The sequence below is a fragment of the Lacerta agilis genome, chromosome 4 (genome assembly GCF_009819535.1).
Source record: "Lacerta agilis isolate rLacAgi1 chromosome 4, rLacAgi1.pri, whole genome shotgun sequence".
NCBI lineage: Eukaryota > Metazoa > Chordata > Lepidosauria > Squamata > Lacertidae > Lacerta > Lacerta agilis.
This window is the reverse complement of record NC_046315.1, coordinates 38,974,500-38,995,764: the sequence shown is the minus strand read 5'-3', so window position 1 is coordinate 38,995,764 and position 21,265 is coordinate 38,974,500. Positions and strand designations below refer to the sequence as shown.

Below are 21,265 nucleotides of genomic sequence, written 5' to 3'. Positions count from 1 at the left end.
GGATAAGTATAATGGCAAGCACTGATAGTCCATAGCTACTTGCTTCTGAATGACCTTATGAAATACTTGAATGCGCAGCTACCCGGTACTTCTGTTCCCTCCAGATATTGCTGGGAACTCCTAACAGGGGCAATGGTCAGAAATTATGGAAGTTGTGGTGCAGAAACACCTGAAGGGCACCAAGCTAGAGAAGACTGCCTGATAGCTACTATGACTACCCCAAAGAGGATTCTCCATTCAAGCACATCTGACTTCAGAGAAATTTAAGACTTCAAGTGACCATCTTTAAAGGCTCAATGGGCAACTGGCAGACTTACAGATCAATACTCGGATGCCCGAGTAACTTTTATCAAATTCATATGGAGAGAAGTAAAATATGTGTTCATAAGCATGGCATTTCCATCCCAATTTCCTGGATTTCAACTAGCAATAAAGACTACAGAAATATTATTTGGCAATACCATGACTTTAGGATTTCTTTATGGAACAGAACTTCATGAATTTCTTAAATGCACAGCAATATAAAAGGGGGAAATTCTGATCCACGGACCACAGCTTTTCTGAATGAATCTCTGAGACAGGCACTATTGTCATGTTTTCTCACCGATTAACATTTTGAGCTTTGCACTGACCTGAGGTCTGGAAGTCTATCTGGATCGGGTTGGATAAACCATTGACTGCCTCTCGCCACATGCCTCCACCCCCTGGTGACCATGCAGTCACCACACAGCGATACAACCCAGCATCAGAAATCTGTGTCTGGTACATCCTGTAGCGGAACTCGTTCTCCTGAACCTTTTCCAAGACCACACCATCCACCCGTTCCTGGTCTGTCCAATCTTCCCGTCTGACCACTGAATCTTGATTGAGAGAAATTATGCGAGTGGTCCCATTAGGAGTTGACCGATCATTCAGATGCTTCTCGGCTGTAATGAGGACTGAGTAACGAGGAGTCTTGATGTTCTGGGAAGACACCTTGCATGTCATTTCAAAGGTGTGCCCTGCCATGAAGAATGGCTTCAGTTTCACAGCCTCTACGGTCAGCATATAATCTGAGAAGAGCAAAGGAGGCACAGACATAAGCCACAAGCAAAGGATGGACAAACATATACAGCAAACAAGGTATTAATGCTGCAATCTAACATTCAGCAGTGCATTTCATGTTAAAAAACAAACAAACTGAGGAGTGGGCATCATAGTCTGTTAGAGGCAAACACATAAAGAATCTCAGGAGAGTATGCAAACCTAATAGCATAATTCCCACTGTGTTCAATGGGGCTACTCTCAGGCAAGTATGCACAAGACCACAGCCCAAGTGACACAGCCTTTAGTGGCTACTTAGCAGAATGCTGTGACAATACATGAGGAACAGAAGCAGCAAGGAAAGGTAGGCATGCAGAATAATTATATACTGAGAATTTAATCTTCATGCTTGGGTGAAGTCCTAACTGAGCCTTAATAAGAAGTTAGAGTTTCCATTTAACACTATGTAGTGGCTGCCCAAATGGGCATGGGTGAACTTAAGAGTCTGGAAAAAATAGCTTTACCAAATTTTGTTTATTTCTTCTATTTATTAATTATCTATACAGCCCTTCTTCTGAAGATCAGAGTAGTTTACAATATTTTTTTTAAAAAACCACAAAAATATATAACATAGTAGCAAACAAAAGCAATATTCCCCCACCACAGTTCAAAAACCATACATTGGCTAATTAAACAAAGGTCTGGGAGAAGAATAAAGTTTTTGCCTGGTGCTTAAAGATATGTAATGAAGATACCAGATGAGCCTCCCTGGAGAGACACCACAGAAAAGGCCTGCACTCATGGCAGCACACGAGGAAGGGCCTCAGATGATGGTCAGTTCATATGGGGAGCGGTGGTCCATGACATATTGCATACCTCCATCATTTAAGATTTTACAAGTCAAAGCCAGCACTTAGAATTGGGCCTGGAAACTAATTGGCAACCAGAGCAGTCGGGCCAGGATCAATGTAATATGCTCAAACCGTCTTACCCCAGTGAGTAACCTGTCCACTGAATTCTGTACCCGCTGAAGTTTCCAAACCATCTTCAGAGGCAGCCCCACATATAATGTGTTGCAGGAATATAACCTAGAGGTTAACAGTGTATAGGCGACAGAAGTCAAGCTATCCTTGTCCAGATAGGGGCGCAGCTGGGCCACCACCCAAAGCTGATGGAAGGCACTCCATGCCACTGAGGCCAGCTGAGCCTCAAGCAACAGCAATGGATGCAGAAGTACCCCCAAGCTGTGTACCTGCTCTTTCAGAGAGAATATAACCCCATCAAAAGAAAGCCATCTCCCATCCATCCGGTCCAGGGAACTGCCCACTAACAGTGCCTCGGTCTTATTGGACTGAGTTTCAGTTTATTGGCTTTCACCCAGTCTATTACTGAGGCAAGACATCAGCCCAGCACATCCACTGTGACACCTGCAAGTAGAGCTGTGTGTCATCAGCATATTGCTGACAGCATAGTCCAAAGCTCCAGATGACTCCACTCGGTGGTTTCATGTATATGCTAAATAGCATGCGCGATAAAAATGGAAGCCTGAGGAACCCTACACTGAAGGTTCCATAGGGTTGAAGAGCACTCTCAAAGCATCATCCTCTGGAATAGACCATCCATGTAGGACCAGAACCACTGCAAAGCAGTGCTACCCACTCACTAACCCGGACCCCCGATTCAGGAGGATACTATGGTTGATGGTATCTAAAGCCGCTGAGAGGTCAAAGAGAGTTAACAGGGACACATTTCTCTCCTGACAGGTGTCATTATACAGTGTAACTGAAGCAGTTTCTGTGCCAAATATGGGCCTAAACTCTGACTATAATGGATCTAGAAAATCAGCTACCTCCAAGATCACCTGATGTACCCACAGTACCTCCTGTTGCAGATGATTTAGGCAACATTTGAGTGAAACAAAGCTTAATTCAGGATACAGCATTCATTTGGTTTTCGGATTAATCTCACAATAATTGACAATACTTCAAAAAATCTATGAACTTTTATCATTTGTGCTATTATTATTTTTTAAAAATAACCCAAGTCTTCCATTTGATCTTTGACTTGTTTGCAAGAATATCAGATATGCATCCACTATTAGGCAGGATATGTTCCATTATCCCAGAAGTTACGTACTTGCAACCATTCAGCATAGTGTCAAGTTCTGGAAAGACACCTATGCACTGTCTGTGTACTGCCTCACCTCCATTTTTAAGACTAAGGTAAAAAGGTAAAGGTAAAGGACCCCTGAACGGTTAAGTCCAGTCAAAGGCGACTATGGATGCGGCGCTCATCTTGCTTCAGGCCGAGGGAGCCGGTGTTTGTCCACAGACAGCTTTCCAGGTCATGTGGCCAACATGACTAAACCGCTATTGGTGCACAGAGAACCGTGACAAGTTCCAGAGTGCATGGAAACACCGTTTACCTTCCCACCACAGCAGTACCTATTTATCTACTTGCACTGGTATGCTTTCGAACTGCTAGGTTGGCAGAAGCTGAGACAGACAACAGGAGCTCACCCCATCGCACGGATTCAAACTGCCGACCTTCCGATTGGCAAGCCCAAGAGGCTCAGTGGTTTAGACTACAGCACCACCCACGTCCCTCTTTTAAGACTACTGGACTTCTTAAGGCAGAATTGGGATATATCATGTGCACAGTCTGAGATGGTGGCGGTAATGCAATCTTATAGGCCATATGAATACAGGATTGTTGACATTTACATCATATGTATAATGAACAGACAGAGATAAATATTAAGGGACATATCTGTTTGGGAGCCTTGAGCATTAGATTTTTTTGAAGACACATATATTTGAAAAACACGTTAGTATCCTTGAGCACATAAGTAATGTGATGTCTCATTTTGTCCCAAAGATGTATAAATTCTTTCTTATAGGGCTTGCTATTGCTGCATTAAAAATAATTACACACAAACACACATACAGTAGAGAATCAGTAAGAATTCCAACAGCAGTGAAGGAATTGCTCTATGCATCTGAGGGGGGGAAACACTATTAAATAGAAAAATATATAAGATTTTTAGTGAATGCAAAGCATAAGTTCCATGAACTACCACAAGAAATGATTAGCAGACCTGCATTTGAATATTTAAGAAGAAATTTGGGGAGGGCTAGGAGAAAAAAATAGGTAAAACATTAATTACAGCCAATCTTAAGGGGGGGGGAATATAAAACCATGCATTAATGGCATCTGACATCGTATAAACTGAACCTGATTTATAAATCTCTCTGAGGATAACTGCTGGGAAAACCTCATGCAGATTATATGCCACATATTTTGGAGATGAAATAAAAAAATTTTTTTTGACAGTTAGTGGTGTATTATAATCAATCACAAGATACAATATTCCAAATAAGATGGCTTAGAGTATTACTAAACCATTTTGAAGGCTGCATTGAATGCCAAAAAACCCCAATAAATCTGTCAACAGCAGCTAAAATATTAATTGCCATGTATTGAAAAAAGGAAAGTTCCAGTTCTACTTGATTGGTACTGTAGGATTCAGGTTAGAACATCAATGCAGAAATTATAAATATAATATAGCATAATATAAATTATTATATTTAGGCCCATGAAAATCATCAAAGATCAACATTTATCAATGATAAAGTTGGTAATGACATATGGCTGTTTATGCCGTTTACATTGTTCTAATGAATCATCTCGCTTTTGCTTTATGCTACTTATTACCAAACTTGAAAGGACTTTATTTATATTTGTAGGTATTAATGCTTGTTTGTTTTGTGTGTTAATGTAAGTATTAAAACTTCTCATGGTAACATGAGAGTTTAAATAAACAAAACTATTTGAATCAATAATACTGTTTCTATACTACTGAGACTCATCCTGCAGTAACATGGAATACAGTGCCAAAATAAACATTTTTTCACTAAACGGAAGTTAATATCATGCAGAACTGAGCCACATTCTGAAGGTGCACAAATGTAAATAAGATCAACTGGAAAAACCGTATATCTTATGGCTCATTTCCCACCATACAACCTGAGAAGAAGTTTACCAATACCGGTAGTTATTACGGAGAGCTGCGATAAAAACGTATTAAATGCAAACATGTTCAAAAGATTGTTACACACATCTACCAATCTGGACATGATAAAAAAGCTTAATATATTATCAAGAATGAAGTCAGTATCCAGATTTATAAGATGGATTCATTCTTGGAATTTTGTTGCCTGATCCTGCAAAAGTTTTGTTACAAAGTAGGGCAGCTTAGTTCAGATAAAGGCACTTTGCCAAAACTGGTCATATGTAAAAGCAGCAACAAACATTACATCTAGGCTTTGTGTTCAGTTCACCACAAATCATCAGGACTGCAGCTCACAGGGCCCTTCATAAGAATATCAAATCTACTGCTTCCATCACCATCCTATTTTAGCAGGCAGAAGCTGACAGTTCATGAAATATAGCATTTTAGTCACATTTTTGTGACTAGTCTATCAATCAAAAAAAAAAAAGTATAGTCTGTTGCTGCTATCTGAAAAGGGCTTGGAATTACACTAGGAAATGCAGTTTAGTGGTGCCAAACACTAGTTTTCCCTCGACCTGCTCCCTCATTTGGCCTCTACATGTTTCTACAGGTACATCACATACATTTTAGCTTTTCAGTATGAAAGAGGCAGGTCATGTACCATGAAAGCAGGGCTTTTATTTATAGATATGAACTAGCTTGGCATTTAGACTGTTTGAACAACAATCCATTTTCTTCCAATAAAAAAGCTGGCTGAATATTAAACACAAGGTGAATCTTTTACGAGGCAACAGGGAAATAAGATATACCAAGCTCGCAACACACACTTCACAAAATTAAAACTACATACAATAATACTTTTGTCCTCCCCCAAGAGATCCGCAAGGTACTTGTTCGTGATTACATTCTGCAGTGCTTTTGCCTTCAAGCAGCAGTTTTCACAATGAGTAAACACTGCCTAGAAGATGAGAAAACTGGGTATGACAATCAGCACTGTACAAAGGAGATCACAGTACAATGCTATCTAAAGGAAACAGCAAAAGGTGGGGGAAGCACAGTGTGCAAACTGCTAAACACCAAACTGCTCAATTGCTCACATTAAAAATAGTTTTACGCTGCAGACTCAATTCCTCAAAGGTGAAGATCATTTTCTTGAATGGAAAGCTCTCAACTCCCTACCCCCCAAGAAAGCATGCAAGAGTGTCTCCCGTCCCAGCAATAATTAGCACAGATACATAGTGTTATGCCTGGAAAAGGGGTGGTTTACTTGGGCAAGGAATGTGGCAATGTAGAACACACGTTTAAAGTCTCTATGCTACCCTGCTGAGTAGTGTCGCTGTCCTCAAGCTATGAAACCTGGAACAGCTGGAAAGGGGCAGAAAACTAGAAAAGGACACACAGAAAGAATAGTGGTGTGTTTTGTGTATGGAATGAATAAATAATAGAATCCTGGAATTGTAGACTTGGAGACTTCCCGAGGTAGTCTGTTCCACTGTTGAACAGCTCTTACTGTCAGAAAGTTCTTTCTAATGTTTGGTATGAATCCCCTTTCTTGTCATTTGAACCCATTGGTTTGGGTCCTATCCTCCAGAGCAGGAGAAAACAAGCTTGCTCCATCTTCCATGTGGAAGCCCTTTAGATATTTGAAGACGACTATCACATCTGCTCTCAGTCTCCTCTTTTTCAGGATAAACAACCCAACTCTCTCAACCATTCCTCATAAGGCTTGGTTTCCAGACCCTTTATCATCTTGGTCACCCTCCTCTGCACACATCCTAATTTGTCAAAACTCCAAATGTGGCCTGACCAAGGTAGAATAGAGCAGTACTATTACTTCTAGAAGTATAGTCTCCAGGTCAAGAGAATAGCATTAGCTTTTTTTGCTGCTGTATCACTTTTTTGCCTCTTGTTAAGCCTGTGGTCCACTAAGAACCCTACATCTTTTTCACATGTACTGCTGGCAATCCCATGAGGTATCGTAATTTAAAGTTGTCAGCCTACTCTTTCACATTTTCTCCTCAACTTCCATGTTTAATATATTAATAAGATGCCAATCACTTTTGTAGAAGACAATTAAGCTACTGTACTTGGGGATACAGAGAGATCAAAACCTGGTCCCTTACCCAGTACTTTTGCCAGTGGTGTCACAAGCGAGGGCAAGTTTGACCCCTACGTCACTGATACCATGGACTGTAGCCATTTGCAAGAAGGTAAAAACAGGCACAACACTTCTACCTCAGTGGTTCACAACCTCAACACCCAGGACCATGTAAAAAAGGGAGGGTCTTAAGGGACCCTATAGAACTCAATTCCCCAGGAGGCAGTGGTGTCCACCAACTTGGATGGCTTTAAATGAGGATTAGACAAATTCACGGAGAGGGTTATCAACGGCTACTAGCCAAGGTGACTTTGCTCAAACTTTTCCACAGTTGGAGGCCGCAATGCTTCCGAATACCAGTTGCTGGAAACCATGGGAGGAGAGAGTGCTCTTGTGCTCATGTTCTGTTCACTGGTTTCCCATAGGCATCTGGTTGGCCACTGTGAGAACAGGATGCTGGACTAGATGGGCTATTGGCCTAATTCAGCAGGCTATTATTATTTTCTTAGCTTGTTGTAGCAACTGTATGTAATGAACTGTTCTAGATGCTGTGTGATTTTTAATTGTATTTTTACACATTTGGGTTGTTGTTCAGTCGTTCAGTCGTGTCCGACTCTTCGTGACCCCATGGACCAGAGCACGCCAGGCACGCCTATCCTTCACTGCCTTTCGCAGTTTGGCCAAACTCATGCTAGTCGCTTCGAGAACACTGTCCAACCATCTCATCCTCTGTCGTCCCCTTCTCCTTGTGCCCTCCATCTTTCCCAACATCAGGGTCTTTTCCAGGGAGTCTTCCCTTCTCATGAGGTGGCCAAAGTACTGGAGCCTCAACTTCAGGATCTGCCCTTCCAGTGAACACTCAGGGCTGATTTCTTTAAGAATGGATAGGTTTGATCTTGCAGTCCCTTCATGGATCACTGCCTTGTCATGGCGAAGGGGCTTGAATTACTCAGGGAAGCTATGGACAGGTCAAGATGGACAGGTCATAGCGGAGAGTTTAGACTAAATGTGATCCACCTGGAGAAGGAACTGGCAAGCCACTCCAGTATCCCTGCCAAGAAAACTCCATGGACAAAGACACATTTGGGTATTTTCACCTAAATGAAGCTCGCAGAACACTGGTGGTCCATGGACCAGAGTTTGGAAACCCCTGTTTTACTTCATACCAGCCCTTTGCCATCCAGACATCTGACTAAATAAGCTATTTGGGGGGGGGCGTGGGGGGGAACAGGATGAGAGCTTTGCTTATCACTTATTAACAAAACATAGAGAGTCAATTGATTCCCCTCCTAAGGCCTTATAGGTAAGCATCTGCATGCTAATCTGAGCTATTGAACTGTCCTCATAGAACTTGGGTATGAAAGCAAGCAATCATATCCTACATTGGCCATTGGTATTTCATTAAATGCTTCATCTAGCCAATAAATGTCTAATACTAATAAATGTCTGAGGATGATCAGCATCACTGCCACAAACTCTTTCAACCTGTGAATTCCCAAATGAGGGGATTTGCACTTGATCCCTTGGAGAGTCATCTCTGAGGTGCAGGCTCAGTGGAGATCTACTCAGTATAAGGAAAGCTGCAAAGAGAGGAAAATAAATTTCCATTCCTCATTCTGTCCAGACCCTTCCCTTACTGACACTATTCCATGTCTCCATTTGTTGAATAAAGTAAAGAAGAAAATACTGCATTCAGGCAATACTTTCTAATGACATCTTCTTGGCATAAATCACTGAGTAGTTTTATAAACTTCCGAAGAACAAGTCATTGGCCACATGAATGACAACAAATGCTGGTTACAAACAGGAAATTTTAAGCCAAACATATTATAGTATGCATAGTATAGTATTATAAGCATGCATGCAGAATGTTCTTTTAGTTAAAAGTATCATCTTCATTTACAAGAGGATTATCCAGTGGCTATTATATAGATTGCCTTAAATGCTTAGTAGTAGTAATGTTGGTCATCAGTTACAAGCTCAATTATTACTGCATTATTTGCATTAAATAGAACAGTTACATTTCTTATTACAAGAGAGTGTCTCATACACAGTTTTAACATAGGCAATTCAGAACAGTTATAAGTACAGTGGTATCTCAGGTTACATACGCTTCAGGTTACCTACGCTTCAGGTTACAGACTCTGCTAACCCAGAAATAATGCTTCAGGTTAAGAACTTTGCTTCAGGATAAGAACAGAAATTGTGCTCTGGCGGTGCAGAGGCAGCGGGAGGCCCCATTAGCTAAAGTGGTGCTTCAGGTTAAGAACAGTTTCAGGTTAAGAATGGACCTCCAGAACGAATTAAGTTCTTAACCCGAGGTACCACTGTATGCAAGTCGGTCCAATGAACACCATGTAATATTTGTTGCACCAAAGGATCTAGGACTTGTGACTGTGCAGTACACTGCCCAAACAAATGCAGTTGCTTCAAAATATGCACCCTAATTCCAGGCACAAAATGCATCACACACTGGATAAGCAACTTTCTGACCAGATGCCTGCCAGAGAGGCAGTAAATGATTATGCCTTTATTTGTTTCAGCAAGAGTTTACCACTGACTTCAGGTGGCAGCCTCAAAGGCAATGTGAGTTCTGCATTAAATGCCTAAATCTGCAAGATTCTTCTTAAGGGGTAACATCCAATCTCTGCAACGGACAGCTCAAGCAAACTTGCATCTTATCTCATTAATTGTCTTAGCTGTCCTTTGAAGACAGAGTCAATTCTCTCTGAAGAAGTCTCAAAAGAGATTGGGCCCAAACATGCTGTTCTTCAGAGGTCTTGTCTCTCTCTGGTTCCTGTGCCAGTGTCTTCCCAAATTCTCTTCTACTAATTTCTTAAGAACTACCTGCAACAAACTCTCCCACAAGTACATTTATTTGTGACGATATTTTGACTAATCACTTAAGTAAGAATACATTCTCCTCATGTGCTTTCCCTATGAACTGCCCTTGACTATTTTCATTTTATAATAAAGACAGACTTAAAAAACAACAACTGGAGGCAGTTCAAGCTATTAAACTCTCCAGAAGCTCCAAGCTGTTTACACAGTTTTTACTTGCTCAGTGTTGATTTTATATTTCCAATTACGCACAAGCAAGGCAAAAAGCTGAAACATTCCATAAACCAACGTTAAGATGTGCTAGTAGTTAAATGAAGAGTATTTGATTGTACTTAGCACTAATAGTGTGGATTTACAATGATGTATAATAATGAGAAAACTATTAAGAGTAGTTCCTGAAAATCATTACCATTATAATTAAATTCTGAAAGGAAGCAACAATAGGCAAGTTGATTGTGAAGGTTGTAAATGAAGTTGCCTTGATTTTACATCTCAAATCTATGCACAACAAAACATATTAGGATAGAATATGACCACTCCAGAGCCTCCTTCCTCTAGGCTTCATTGAAATGAACAGCAGCAAACTCTCTGCCTCTTCTTGCAATATTCTGCATGCTTCACTACTATCAAAAACATTTTATTTTATTACCCACCCTTCACTCTAAGATCCGAGGGCAGGTTACAATTTTAAATACAGCATGAAAAACCATTTAAAACAGCTTATGAACACAAAAACAGAGTGGGTCCTAAAAAAATATGCCCCTCAAGTGTCAAAGGCCAGGGTGAACAGGTTTGTCCCCAGCATTTGCTGAAAGCTGTATATTGAAGCTGTCAGGTACACCTCTGCGGGGAGGAAGTTTCACTACATAGAGGCTGCAGCACAGGATGTCCCCAACTTTTATAGCAATGTTAAGGAAGATTCCTTTCCTGTCTCTACTTTGAACTTCATTTTTGTGGTACTTCAGAATCCAACACAGCCTTTGGTTCCTAGAGCACCTGGGTCCCAGGAAGCAGCTTACCATCACACCTAAGAATGAAGACTATGCTAAGCATCGATACAATACAATCTATGTGGGTCTTTCCTTGTGCTTGGTCTGTAATCTGCAGTCAGTGCAGAATTATGCAGAGCAATTGTTGACAGGAGTGAGACCTTGTCACAATATTACAACTGTGTTCAGAGATCCACACAGACTGCCTGTTTGTTACCATGCCAAATGCAAGGTGTAACAGTTAGTATTGTCATTTGTGCAAAGGGGGAAGGGGCAGACTCCCCATCAGAGGCACCAACTTCTCAAGATGATTGAGGGGGCCCCACACGACGTCCTGATGTCACACATGCAACGTCGCCAGGGGGCGGAACCAAATGCCCTTTGAATACTGAGGTATGGTGGCTGCAAAGGGGAGATAATATTTTCAGCTGTGACATCTTCTCCTTGGAATTTCCCTCCCCTTATACATTAACCAAACACCCTTACGTATGGTGCTCAGAAAGCAGACAAAATATGCTTTATTCTCTCACTGGCTTTTAATAGTATTTTATTTTAATGCAGTTGCTGATGAGCTGTTTTAACCCCCTTAAGGTTCTTTTACATTTTACCATGGTTTTTATTAGGTTATTGTTAGCCATCTTGGCAGAGGTTGGACATAAATATTTTAACAAGGTATAACTAGGCAAACACTTTGCCAACTTACTATTATGCAATTACTATACAGAAAAGTAGAACAGTACTTCAAGACCAATTCTGTCTTTATAAAAAGCATTTCAAGTGTGGTATTTCACATTTCATGCCTATGTTATCAAGTTGAAGCTGGTGTTAAGTGCTGCAATTATGATCCTGAGACTAGGAAGTAAATGTCTAAGATTGACTTGGTATTTTCCCCCCTTAATGCCCACATTCCTGAATAATAATGTACACTGAAAATAAATAGTTTGTGTTTCCATGTTTTATCACCTCAACTAAGCTATTGTGCAGAATAACTTCAGCACATTTTTGCTGGTGCACTTAGGCCACTGAATATTGACTCGGAGGTAGAACTAATTGCAAGTATCAGATTACAGTGCTCTCCGTTTTGGATAAAGCTTCAAGTCCCCCCACCCCCACCCCAGAAATCCCCACTTATTTCACAAGAACTGCTGCATAGTACAAAGTTTAAGGGTAGCAGCCTCCGTAGCATAATTGCTTTCTTTTCATATAAATTGCTTCCATGATCTCCAAAACGAGTGCACTGTTAGCATCTTTTCATAGTCCTTTTCTGTACTGCATTTCAGAACTACAAAGGCAAGGGATCATTTAATTTCAGACTGAAGACAAGGAGATAGAACAAGTTACATTATCACCACCTCTCTCTCATTTTCCTTGTCTTAATCTAGTGCTCAAAACCAATGACTGCAAGAACATTGAGGTTGTATTCTACTTTGCAAATAGTTTAACAGATGCCCCTAATATACTACTGCTTTCCTCTCCTGGAGCGGAAAAAAACATGGGCATGTAATAATCGTGGGACAGAAAACAGGGTTCTAATTACAAGGTTCCCACCCCCACCCCCAGTAGCTTTCAAAATGTACTTAAATACCCAGGGATACTAAATGGCATTTGGGAGAGCAAGTATATTAGCACCTACAAGCTGAAACAGATTAAAAGGCAATGCCCATGTTCACACATTTGTCTTCCAGGTGCTTCTCTGCAGCATCTGGCTGACCACCAACGGCAGACTGGAGAGTAAGGTACACAATAAGTGGATCCAAGATCAGAGATAGTGATTTACAAGAGGGCTATTGCTGTACAGTATATAGCATTTTGTCCTAAGCTTATCTCCAGTCACAGGGTGTATGGGGTGTTAGGGGAGGGATAGTACCTCTGGTGAGGGACACGCTGTGCTCGTTCTGGGGTAGTCCCGTCCATCTTTGGTTCCCACTCTGAACTCAACTCTCACCTGTGGCTCCTGGAAGCTGTCAGCATGTGACAGTGGCCACACCTTGGGAACGGCTTCAACTGGCTGATTAAACCAGGGGAGGGTAGCCAAAGGGTCTCAAACCCTCAGCGAGTTAGGGATTCCCCTGCATGCAAAGACAGCAGATTGAGTGGACGGGACCAATAGTGGGTCCAACGGTCAGGAAGGTGGTTTCCACCACCCCCAGGCTCAGCCACACATACGAAAGATCTTTGTTGTGTGTGAGAGGGTAGGGAACCCAAGATGCATTGTTACAAGTCTGTACCAAAGCCTCCAACTTGGAAAGCTCAACAACCTAGTTTGAAACACATCCGTTTGCTCAAATATCCCCTGGGTAAATTTGAATTTGACACCTTTCTAAATCCTGCCCTTTTGTTTTCCCATGGGCTAATGTTAAGTACTTTAATAATGAGAGAGGTAGCTTGGCCTTCTGCCCTGGACTGCCCAGACAAATGCCTGTCTTCCTGTAATCACAGGGCAACAATCCAACTCCCTATTCACATTTCCTTCCCTCTTCCAGGTAAATTGTTTTTGAAATAATAAGATGCAAGTTTGTTCAGTTAATTCCCTCTCCTCTCCCCCACCCTGCCTAACAGAAGAGAGATCTCAGAGTATTCCCACTAGGGAAGTATACTCAAGACAGCCTATGTGGAAACCAAGAAACGCTCCTCCTACATCTCCTGGTATCTCCCTTGTTCCCTGAAAGACAAGACATGCCAAAAACAATTTCCCCTTAAAAAAAAAAGTCTAGGATTTTGGACAGAATTTTTAAACAACTAAGAACCAATGCCTTCTTTTCCGGTAACAGCAGGGAGCAAGAAATACATTTATTTCGTATGATTTTCTTGACAATGAATTTATTATTATTATTATTATTGCCAGAAGCAGGTTTCAAGGAGGTTAATTTCACAATTCATTGCCATGCCTGGCCCATATTAGAAACTCCTCTAGTTACATGGTGTTCCCTTTAAAGTGTTTATAATTACTCCACAAATATTAGGGTCAGTTGTATACGGTTTCCAACCAACCTAAATTGGTGGGCAGTGGCACCAAGCTTGAGGTACCAGGAGACTTTTGAGTACTAGGGAAGAGACTGTCCCAAAGTAGTTCAGCCCAGCTTTGTACCGTACTGAGTGTATGGCTCAGTTATGATACTTAGGACATCTTAAAGGTAGATCTTGAGAAAGCCAATTTTGCTGACCCTTCAAACCTTGCTTGGTCCCAAAAATATGCTCTTTTTTGCAGGGGTAGGGGTTGCTGTCTAGAGAATTTAGAATTGGTACACATGATCTAAGATTGTGAAACTGAATTAATTTTGAATTAGGATCTCGAGGATAGATCAGATTATCGGTGTTTAGCCGAACTGAACTGGTATTAGGTATTTCTTCAGCAAAGCTATACCCAAGGAATGATGAGTTCTTATGGCTATACATCTAATTTTAAGTTGGGAATTGAATATGGCTGATGAGCCGCATACTTATTCCCCTGAACTCACGTGGGTCAAGTTTTGACAGGTGGGTAGCGTTGTCAGTCACCTGACATCACAATGATATCAGGCGAGCCATTTTACCAAAACGATCAGCTGACTGTCCATACTTACAAAGCACTGTGTACAGGGAACTGCACATGACTTTGGAGATGCTGTCACTCAGCTGATCAGTGATCCCTTTAGGCCCAAGTACATCTTTATCTGATCCACACCTGGCATCATATATGAATAGTTTATGGTTTAATGTGATGTGTAAATTGGGCCAATATATGATGTCAGCCTAGGGCAGATGGACATGGCTTGGTCAAATAACCTAGTGAGACAAACTGGGATGTCTTGAGGACCAAATTATGTCTGTGGTCTGCAGCTTCTTCCCTGCTGTTTTAAATGAACTGATGAAGTAGAAGGGGACTTATAGAAACTGATTGACTTTGGTAAATAAAATAGAAAATTCTTTCCAGTAGCACCTTAGAGACCAACTAAGGTGCTACTGGAAAGAATTTTCTATTTTGTTTCGACTATGGCAGACCAACACAGCTACCCACCTGTAACTGGGACTTTGGTAAATGTTTCTTTTCATAAAGCTTGAATCCTATGCCAATGTCGGTTTATACTGTCCATTTATGACTATGTGGTTTTAAAAGTGAAGTGGGATGTATGTTGATTTTGCTCACTGATGTTTAACCAATTTAATGCTTCTTTAATTTAATAGTTTATGGTATTGTAAATTTTAGTTTCAGGCACCGATCTCTATAATTTGCTATCTTCCTTTATCTGTTCTAAGCTGAAAATCAAACCAGTTTCCTTACTCCATTATAGGATAAAATTTCAGCTTCAAAAAGAAAATCAGATTAGCAACAAGGGAAGTAGTTTATAGTAGCTTGGCTGGTATATTGAACTCCTTCCGAACCCAGCCGTAATTTCTATTCCTCCTCCTCTGCCTCTAAAAACTTGCCTTTGATGATCAAGAGATATTAAATATGAATAAGAGATAGGAGAAGCTTGTCAGTAAAAAGCTACTGATTCTTGTCTCTGAAAGGCAAGCCTGTTCTTAAGAAGTACTCCTTGATTTGCCACTTAGTTCTCAGTTTCCGTTTGTGATCGATCTTACAAGGACTAAGTATCTATCTTAGACTTGTCAGTGGAGCACAGTATTTTGCATTTAATGCAATCCACAGTGCTCTAGATACAGTAGTTAACCTTCAAAAACACCAAGTGCCTACACTCTTATCAAGTGTATAGTGGCGAAATGAAAAGAGGAAAAATTTTAAAGGCTAAGAGAGCCTTACTAGTTTTGTGGCATGGCCACACACATACTTGCACTGTGTGTGTGGTGGTGGTGGTGTTTTTAAGTACCATAGGTCAGTCCCAAATATGATGCTCACTTAGGGTACCTATTATGTCCTGCTTTGCTTTACTTTGAAGTCATCCTCTGTTTGAAGGGCTGTCCAGTCCAAGTCCAGTTCCAAATGAAAGAACTATAAGGAGGAAGAGCCAAGGCTGCCCATCAGCAGTTTGCTCCTGGATGGCAGACTGAGCAGGCACACAGGCCAGCTGGGCCAGCCTTGCCCTTGACAGTGAGAGATGTATTGCACTTCTATTTATATTACAGTCTTTGGGTCAGATTCACCTTACAAACCCTGTCAGCAAAAGGCTGCACAACGGCTTCACAATGGGACTCTGCCCCCCTCTCCTGTGCCTCCCTAAATTGGTTTGGGGTGGGTGGTTGGAAGAACAGTAGCGAGAGGAGAGGGGAGCTGATACGCTTGTGCTGATGGAACATTTGTAACAGTGTGACGTCAAATTCCACCCACTATTTCTAAGTTCGCATATTATATAAACACATGCAAATTTATGCAAATCTGTGCCCTCTTTTTGGCAATATGTAAGCTTACCCAGCACGCTATTTATTTATTGGAAAACATGTAAGGGACCCTCACGGGCAGGCAATTATTCTCAAGCAATGTTTCAGCATCCTACAACTACTGAAAGCATGTTTGAAAGGGGATGGATTTGTTATAATTCTGCTCTGGCAACATACAATCAGATAAATGCCAGATTTAGTTTTCTATTCTAGATGCAAATCTTCGGATTAAAAGGAAAATGTCTGGTCAAGATTTGCATTTTAACTAGCTGGCTGTTAAGTCTTTTCTAACACTAGGTACATTGTCTCAGTATCTTCAATATCCCCCACAAACATCCCTTGAAAGCGCAGGCAATATTACAGACTCAGATTAAGTTACCTATAATTATTGTTGTATCAGCATGACATATTGAGAGAATGTCATTAAAGTAGTCAAGTTTAGAAAATAGTATGTTAAAGGATTCAGGAGTACAACAGACATGAGGTACAATGTAAGGTGGGGAGGAAGAGAGAAGGTGGGTGGGTAGTGTTAAAAATACCGGTAAGAGTCTAGTAGAATAGTTATGGAGTATTTCAGATTGAATATTCCCTTTCCCCTTAGCCTTCTACCTGTTCTGCCCATCTTTCTCATTTTAGGACTGGCCAGTGTAGCACATTGACCTTTTCTTAAGGTCACTATTGCCACTGCCCAATCTTCCTCCCCAAATATTCAGGTTTGCAGATATAGCGAAGGGAGTCCTGTAGCTTCCTTAATATTTGCAAAAACTGGAATGTTCAGAGATCTCTAGTTCAAGTATTTCAACTTCTTCAAGCCATTGGCCCAATTCACATTGCAACAAATCACAAATCATGGTTAAAAAAACAATAGGCAAAATGTTCCTAATTCTCAATGCTTCTCATAAAACAAAATTTAAAATAAGTAATAAAAATAGATATCATATAAACAAGAGCTCTGTGTAATCCACAGAGACTTAAGTTCAACACAGATAATCTATGAACTGCAGTGGGCCTGAGGTACTTCCATCATTTCCTGGCATGTAATCTTAACAGAGTTCAGATTGCCACAAATTCTAGAATGCAATGGTGAAGGCTAAATCAAGAGATACCATTACAGAGCCGGTGGCAGACAACGGTGAGCAAGTTCCATACACTGAACCTCAAATACTACATGACGTACCTGGGTCAACAGGAGGTCAGGACTATCACAAAACTGGAGCTAAGCCACATATTCTGGCTGGTTTTTTGTCCAAATCATATGCCTGAGGCTAGGACCACCAATGTTCAGTCCCTGCAGAGAGCCATTCCACTGCAGATCATAATCAACAACCCTCAGGTCAAGTGCTTTAAGGAGCTGCAAAGTCTAGTAAAAACATATGCACAGACCAATGTATTTCAGTTAACATAGTTTCGTTTTAATGTTATTTGGTTTACACAGAGCAACTCAAAATTAAGTTAAGCACATGAGACCCAAACTCATCACTTGGTAAGAAGAAAAAGGATTTGAAAAGCAAAGGGGGGAAGGAAGGGGGGGGAGAAACCAGCATCAGAAACAAAGATGAACTATAAAAATACTGTTTTGCACATCTGGCAAGAAATGGAACTTGCTAAAATATCAAGGAAAACTGTGTTTACTTTAAAATAAATAAAAAAGGGGGGAATGCCACACATGTAGCCACCACATTTCAGATCACCCAAAGCACATCCTAAAGAGTATAAACAGATTTCCACAGTCTAACAAAAATGGGATAAACCTGTCTTTCACAAACAAGGCTACATTTTAAAGTCTGAGCAGCTATTATACTGTTTATGCTACATTTCTCTCAGGAGACACAACAGCTAAAAAGCCTCGTATGAGTGACAAGCAATTTGGATATTGTACTTCACAAAGAAAAGCTTCCATTTCAGTCCAGGAGGAGGAAAACATTCTTAGCCCAAGTATGTCACGCAAATTTTAAAATGTCACATTTTTATCAGCCACCAGAGGAATCCATACATTTGGTGCATTATATAAACCAATCTGCAGACTTGTTTCACACAAGCTAACTTCAGGTCACATCTGCACAGCACAGCACAGCACAGCACAGCAGGCCCACATGCTCCCCAACCCCCATCCCACACTGCCTGTTCTATATTTTGCTTTAGATGTTAGTCACATGAGGGCTTGAGTTAACTAAGATTGCCCTGAAACCATGGTTTGCAGTCTACCAAAACTACTTTTAAAATTTTACTTTACAAAACATAGAAATTACACAATCCTGTTTTTTAAAATCAGATTTGGGTATTTTGTATGGATGTGGGATACACTTAGCTCCCCCCAATGAACTGCAGACATAGAGAGGTTTTTGCCTTTGCTGAAGCAATCTCTTATCTTCCCACAGGATTTTGGGTCCCAAATATGCTAAGGATAAATTGTACTAAGGAAGGAAAACTATTATCTGAGCCACTGCGGGTATATTAGGTCAAAGTCGCCTCCCAAATGCACCCTTGATAAGTCAGAGGCCCTGCTCCATGCTCTTCTGCCAACAGGAACATAGCAGTAGCCTATGAAAGACAGGGCCTTCTCTGCTGTGGTGCCTAACTCCTGAGAAACAGTTGATCAGCTTCCAGCAGGCAGCAGAAACTGCCCTGTTTCACAATGTTTTTCTGGATGCTGCTTTAAAGCAAGATCCTATCTGATACTGTGATGCTTTTTGTTACTTTAATATTAATTTATTGATGCATATGGGTTGTTGTGAATTTCTATTGACCAATGTAAGCTATCTTGATTATTATAGGAAGGCAGGGTACAAATTGCTGGAAATAGATAATGCCACTGAGCAAATGGGAACAGGTCACTCATTATAATAAAAGAGGAAGGAGGAATAGATCACAAGCAGGAGGACTAGATCACAGATATTGTTTGCCGTCCGAGTCATAATCTAGGAAAGGTCAGAATTTTTTAAAAGGTCAAACTCTCTTGGAACAGCAATATATATGATAAAGACTGCACTGCATCAAATGTATGAGAAAAGGCGTTTTGTTTTTCAAAGGTCTTATACGCTTTTGAATTCCCTCCTTTCTGATCCCCTTCCTCCTGTACTGCAGCAGCCACACAACCATCCCAGCCTTGTAAACCATTTGGAGACAATTATAGCTTTGCAGTATATAAATTGCTTAAAATAAATAAAAACAAATCAACAATCAAACATTATTTTAAGGTTGGAGAACACACAACAAATGCATCTGCAAGACTACAATCCATTAGATAAATTCTGGACTCTAGACCTAATGGTATGAAAAGTGGAGGTGGGGCTCTTTAGATGGTAATGGACATTATTCCAGACAATCTTACAGGGACCCTTCTTTAATTCTTGCTTTGAAATGTGGCAAGCCAGTCCTGCTGCATCTAGGGGAACCCCCTGTCCAGAGGGGCCCATGACTTCTGCCCCAATTCTATACCCAATGGCAGCAACAGTGATGGCCCAGTGTTAAACATGACAGCTGTAGGCATGACTCTCCTCTCCTTTTTAGCCACAAAGGGCTACTGGCTCCTTAAGAGAGTTCCATGTATGCAACTGATGCTGCAGTGGACCAACACTGCTCACCTAGCTCTCTGGTAAGCAGCAGCAAGTACGTGGAGAGCACAGGGTGAATGTGTTGTTTGCCACTCAAGTGCTTGCCCGTGGGCAATACCAGCTCGGCCCAATGAAGCAAAAAAATTGCAGAGCAGCTTGGTGTTCATCAGGCAGCCAATAAGCTGCTTTTAAAACACAACAAAACTTAATTCTATGACCCAGAAAGATATCCCAAGAGAATGAGTTCTAGTGTTTGCGATGGAAGTCTGGGCAGCTAATTTAAGCATTCCTGCCTGACGAAACTGATCTGTGCAATGCATACATGTAGTTACTTCTTCATCCTTTGAAAGATATTAATGTATTCGATGGAAGCCCATGGCCAAGGAACATTCTTCTAGTCCCGCCCCACAGCTGAAGTGCACACTTGCTCTCAAAAAGTTTGCCAGTGTGGTGTAAGTGTCAGAAACTTCAACTCCAAGCTTGGATGTTTCAATAAGCATCTAGTTACTAAAATAATCACTGCATGTCCATAAATTAAGTGAGCCACAGATCTTTCCTCCTGATCCACTAATTTATTCCTTTTGCACTGAACCTTTTGCACTGAGCTGCAAGCTGTCCATTCACTATGTGACACTCTTAGACACAAAGCCAAGATTTCCCTGCTGACTTGGTCCCTTCTTTATCAGTTAACTTTTCCTTACCAAACAAGAGGAAGAAGGAAGATACCTATCTTGAAAAGCATGCCTCAACCAATGAACAGCACAGCAGAAACTAGTTCAGATTTTCTGGTGCCAGATTAAGTTTTCCCCCAGGCCTTTTAAGGTTGCTGCAGCATTTTAAATCTGTTTTAGATTTTGGTTTCATTCTTTGCTCTTTTAGCTTTTGTTTTAAGGTCTTGATTTTTACCCCCTCCCGTGCTTTTAGGGTACTGCATTGTATGACTAATTTAAGGACAGAGCTTAAGTTTTTATTTATTTTATTTTAATTCTGTAAATGCGAAAAATATTTATTATAGGGTGGATTGTAACTGCCCTAAAAAAACTCCAAGTTGGCAGTGGGGCTTCAGTGCTCTGCGTAAGTGCTCTGCGTACCTCTTTGCACCACATCATTAAAAGAAACCAAAATAAATTATGTAAACTAATGAAATTTGCAGAATAAGGGAAATTGTACAAAAAATGTGCTTATTTTGCACTGTCAATAGAAAACACAGGGGGGGTTGCCTTTCTTGTAATGCAGGGCTTTGACAATGAGCCTGTCTGCCATGACACTGGGATCATGACATCCTTCTCCAGGGGATGAGACCAGGAACTTAGGGTGGAAGATGGTCAGCCTCAAATTTACACTTGGAAAAAGAGGAGCCCATTGTGCCAGTACCTCTCCAACTGGTGGATGTTGAGTCAGTGAATGATAAAGCAAGCAGAGTCCATTTAAA

At 40.9% G+C, this 21,265-nt stretch overlaps 1 protein-coding gene across 1 annotated transcript in view; it reads right to left on the bottom strand.

Moving 5' to 3' along the window:
- Positions 1–21,265, bottom strand: part of PTGFRN (prostaglandin F2 receptor inhibitor) — a 51,583-nt gene that overhangs the window by 20,342 nt on the left and 9,976 nt on the right. Inside the window, exon 6 of the mRNA XM_033145879.1 lies at positions 633–1,052. Within this exon, the coding sequence (XP_033001770.1) occupies positions 633–1,052 (420 nt within the window). The remainder of the gene's footprint in view (positions 1–632; positions 1,053–21,265) is intronic.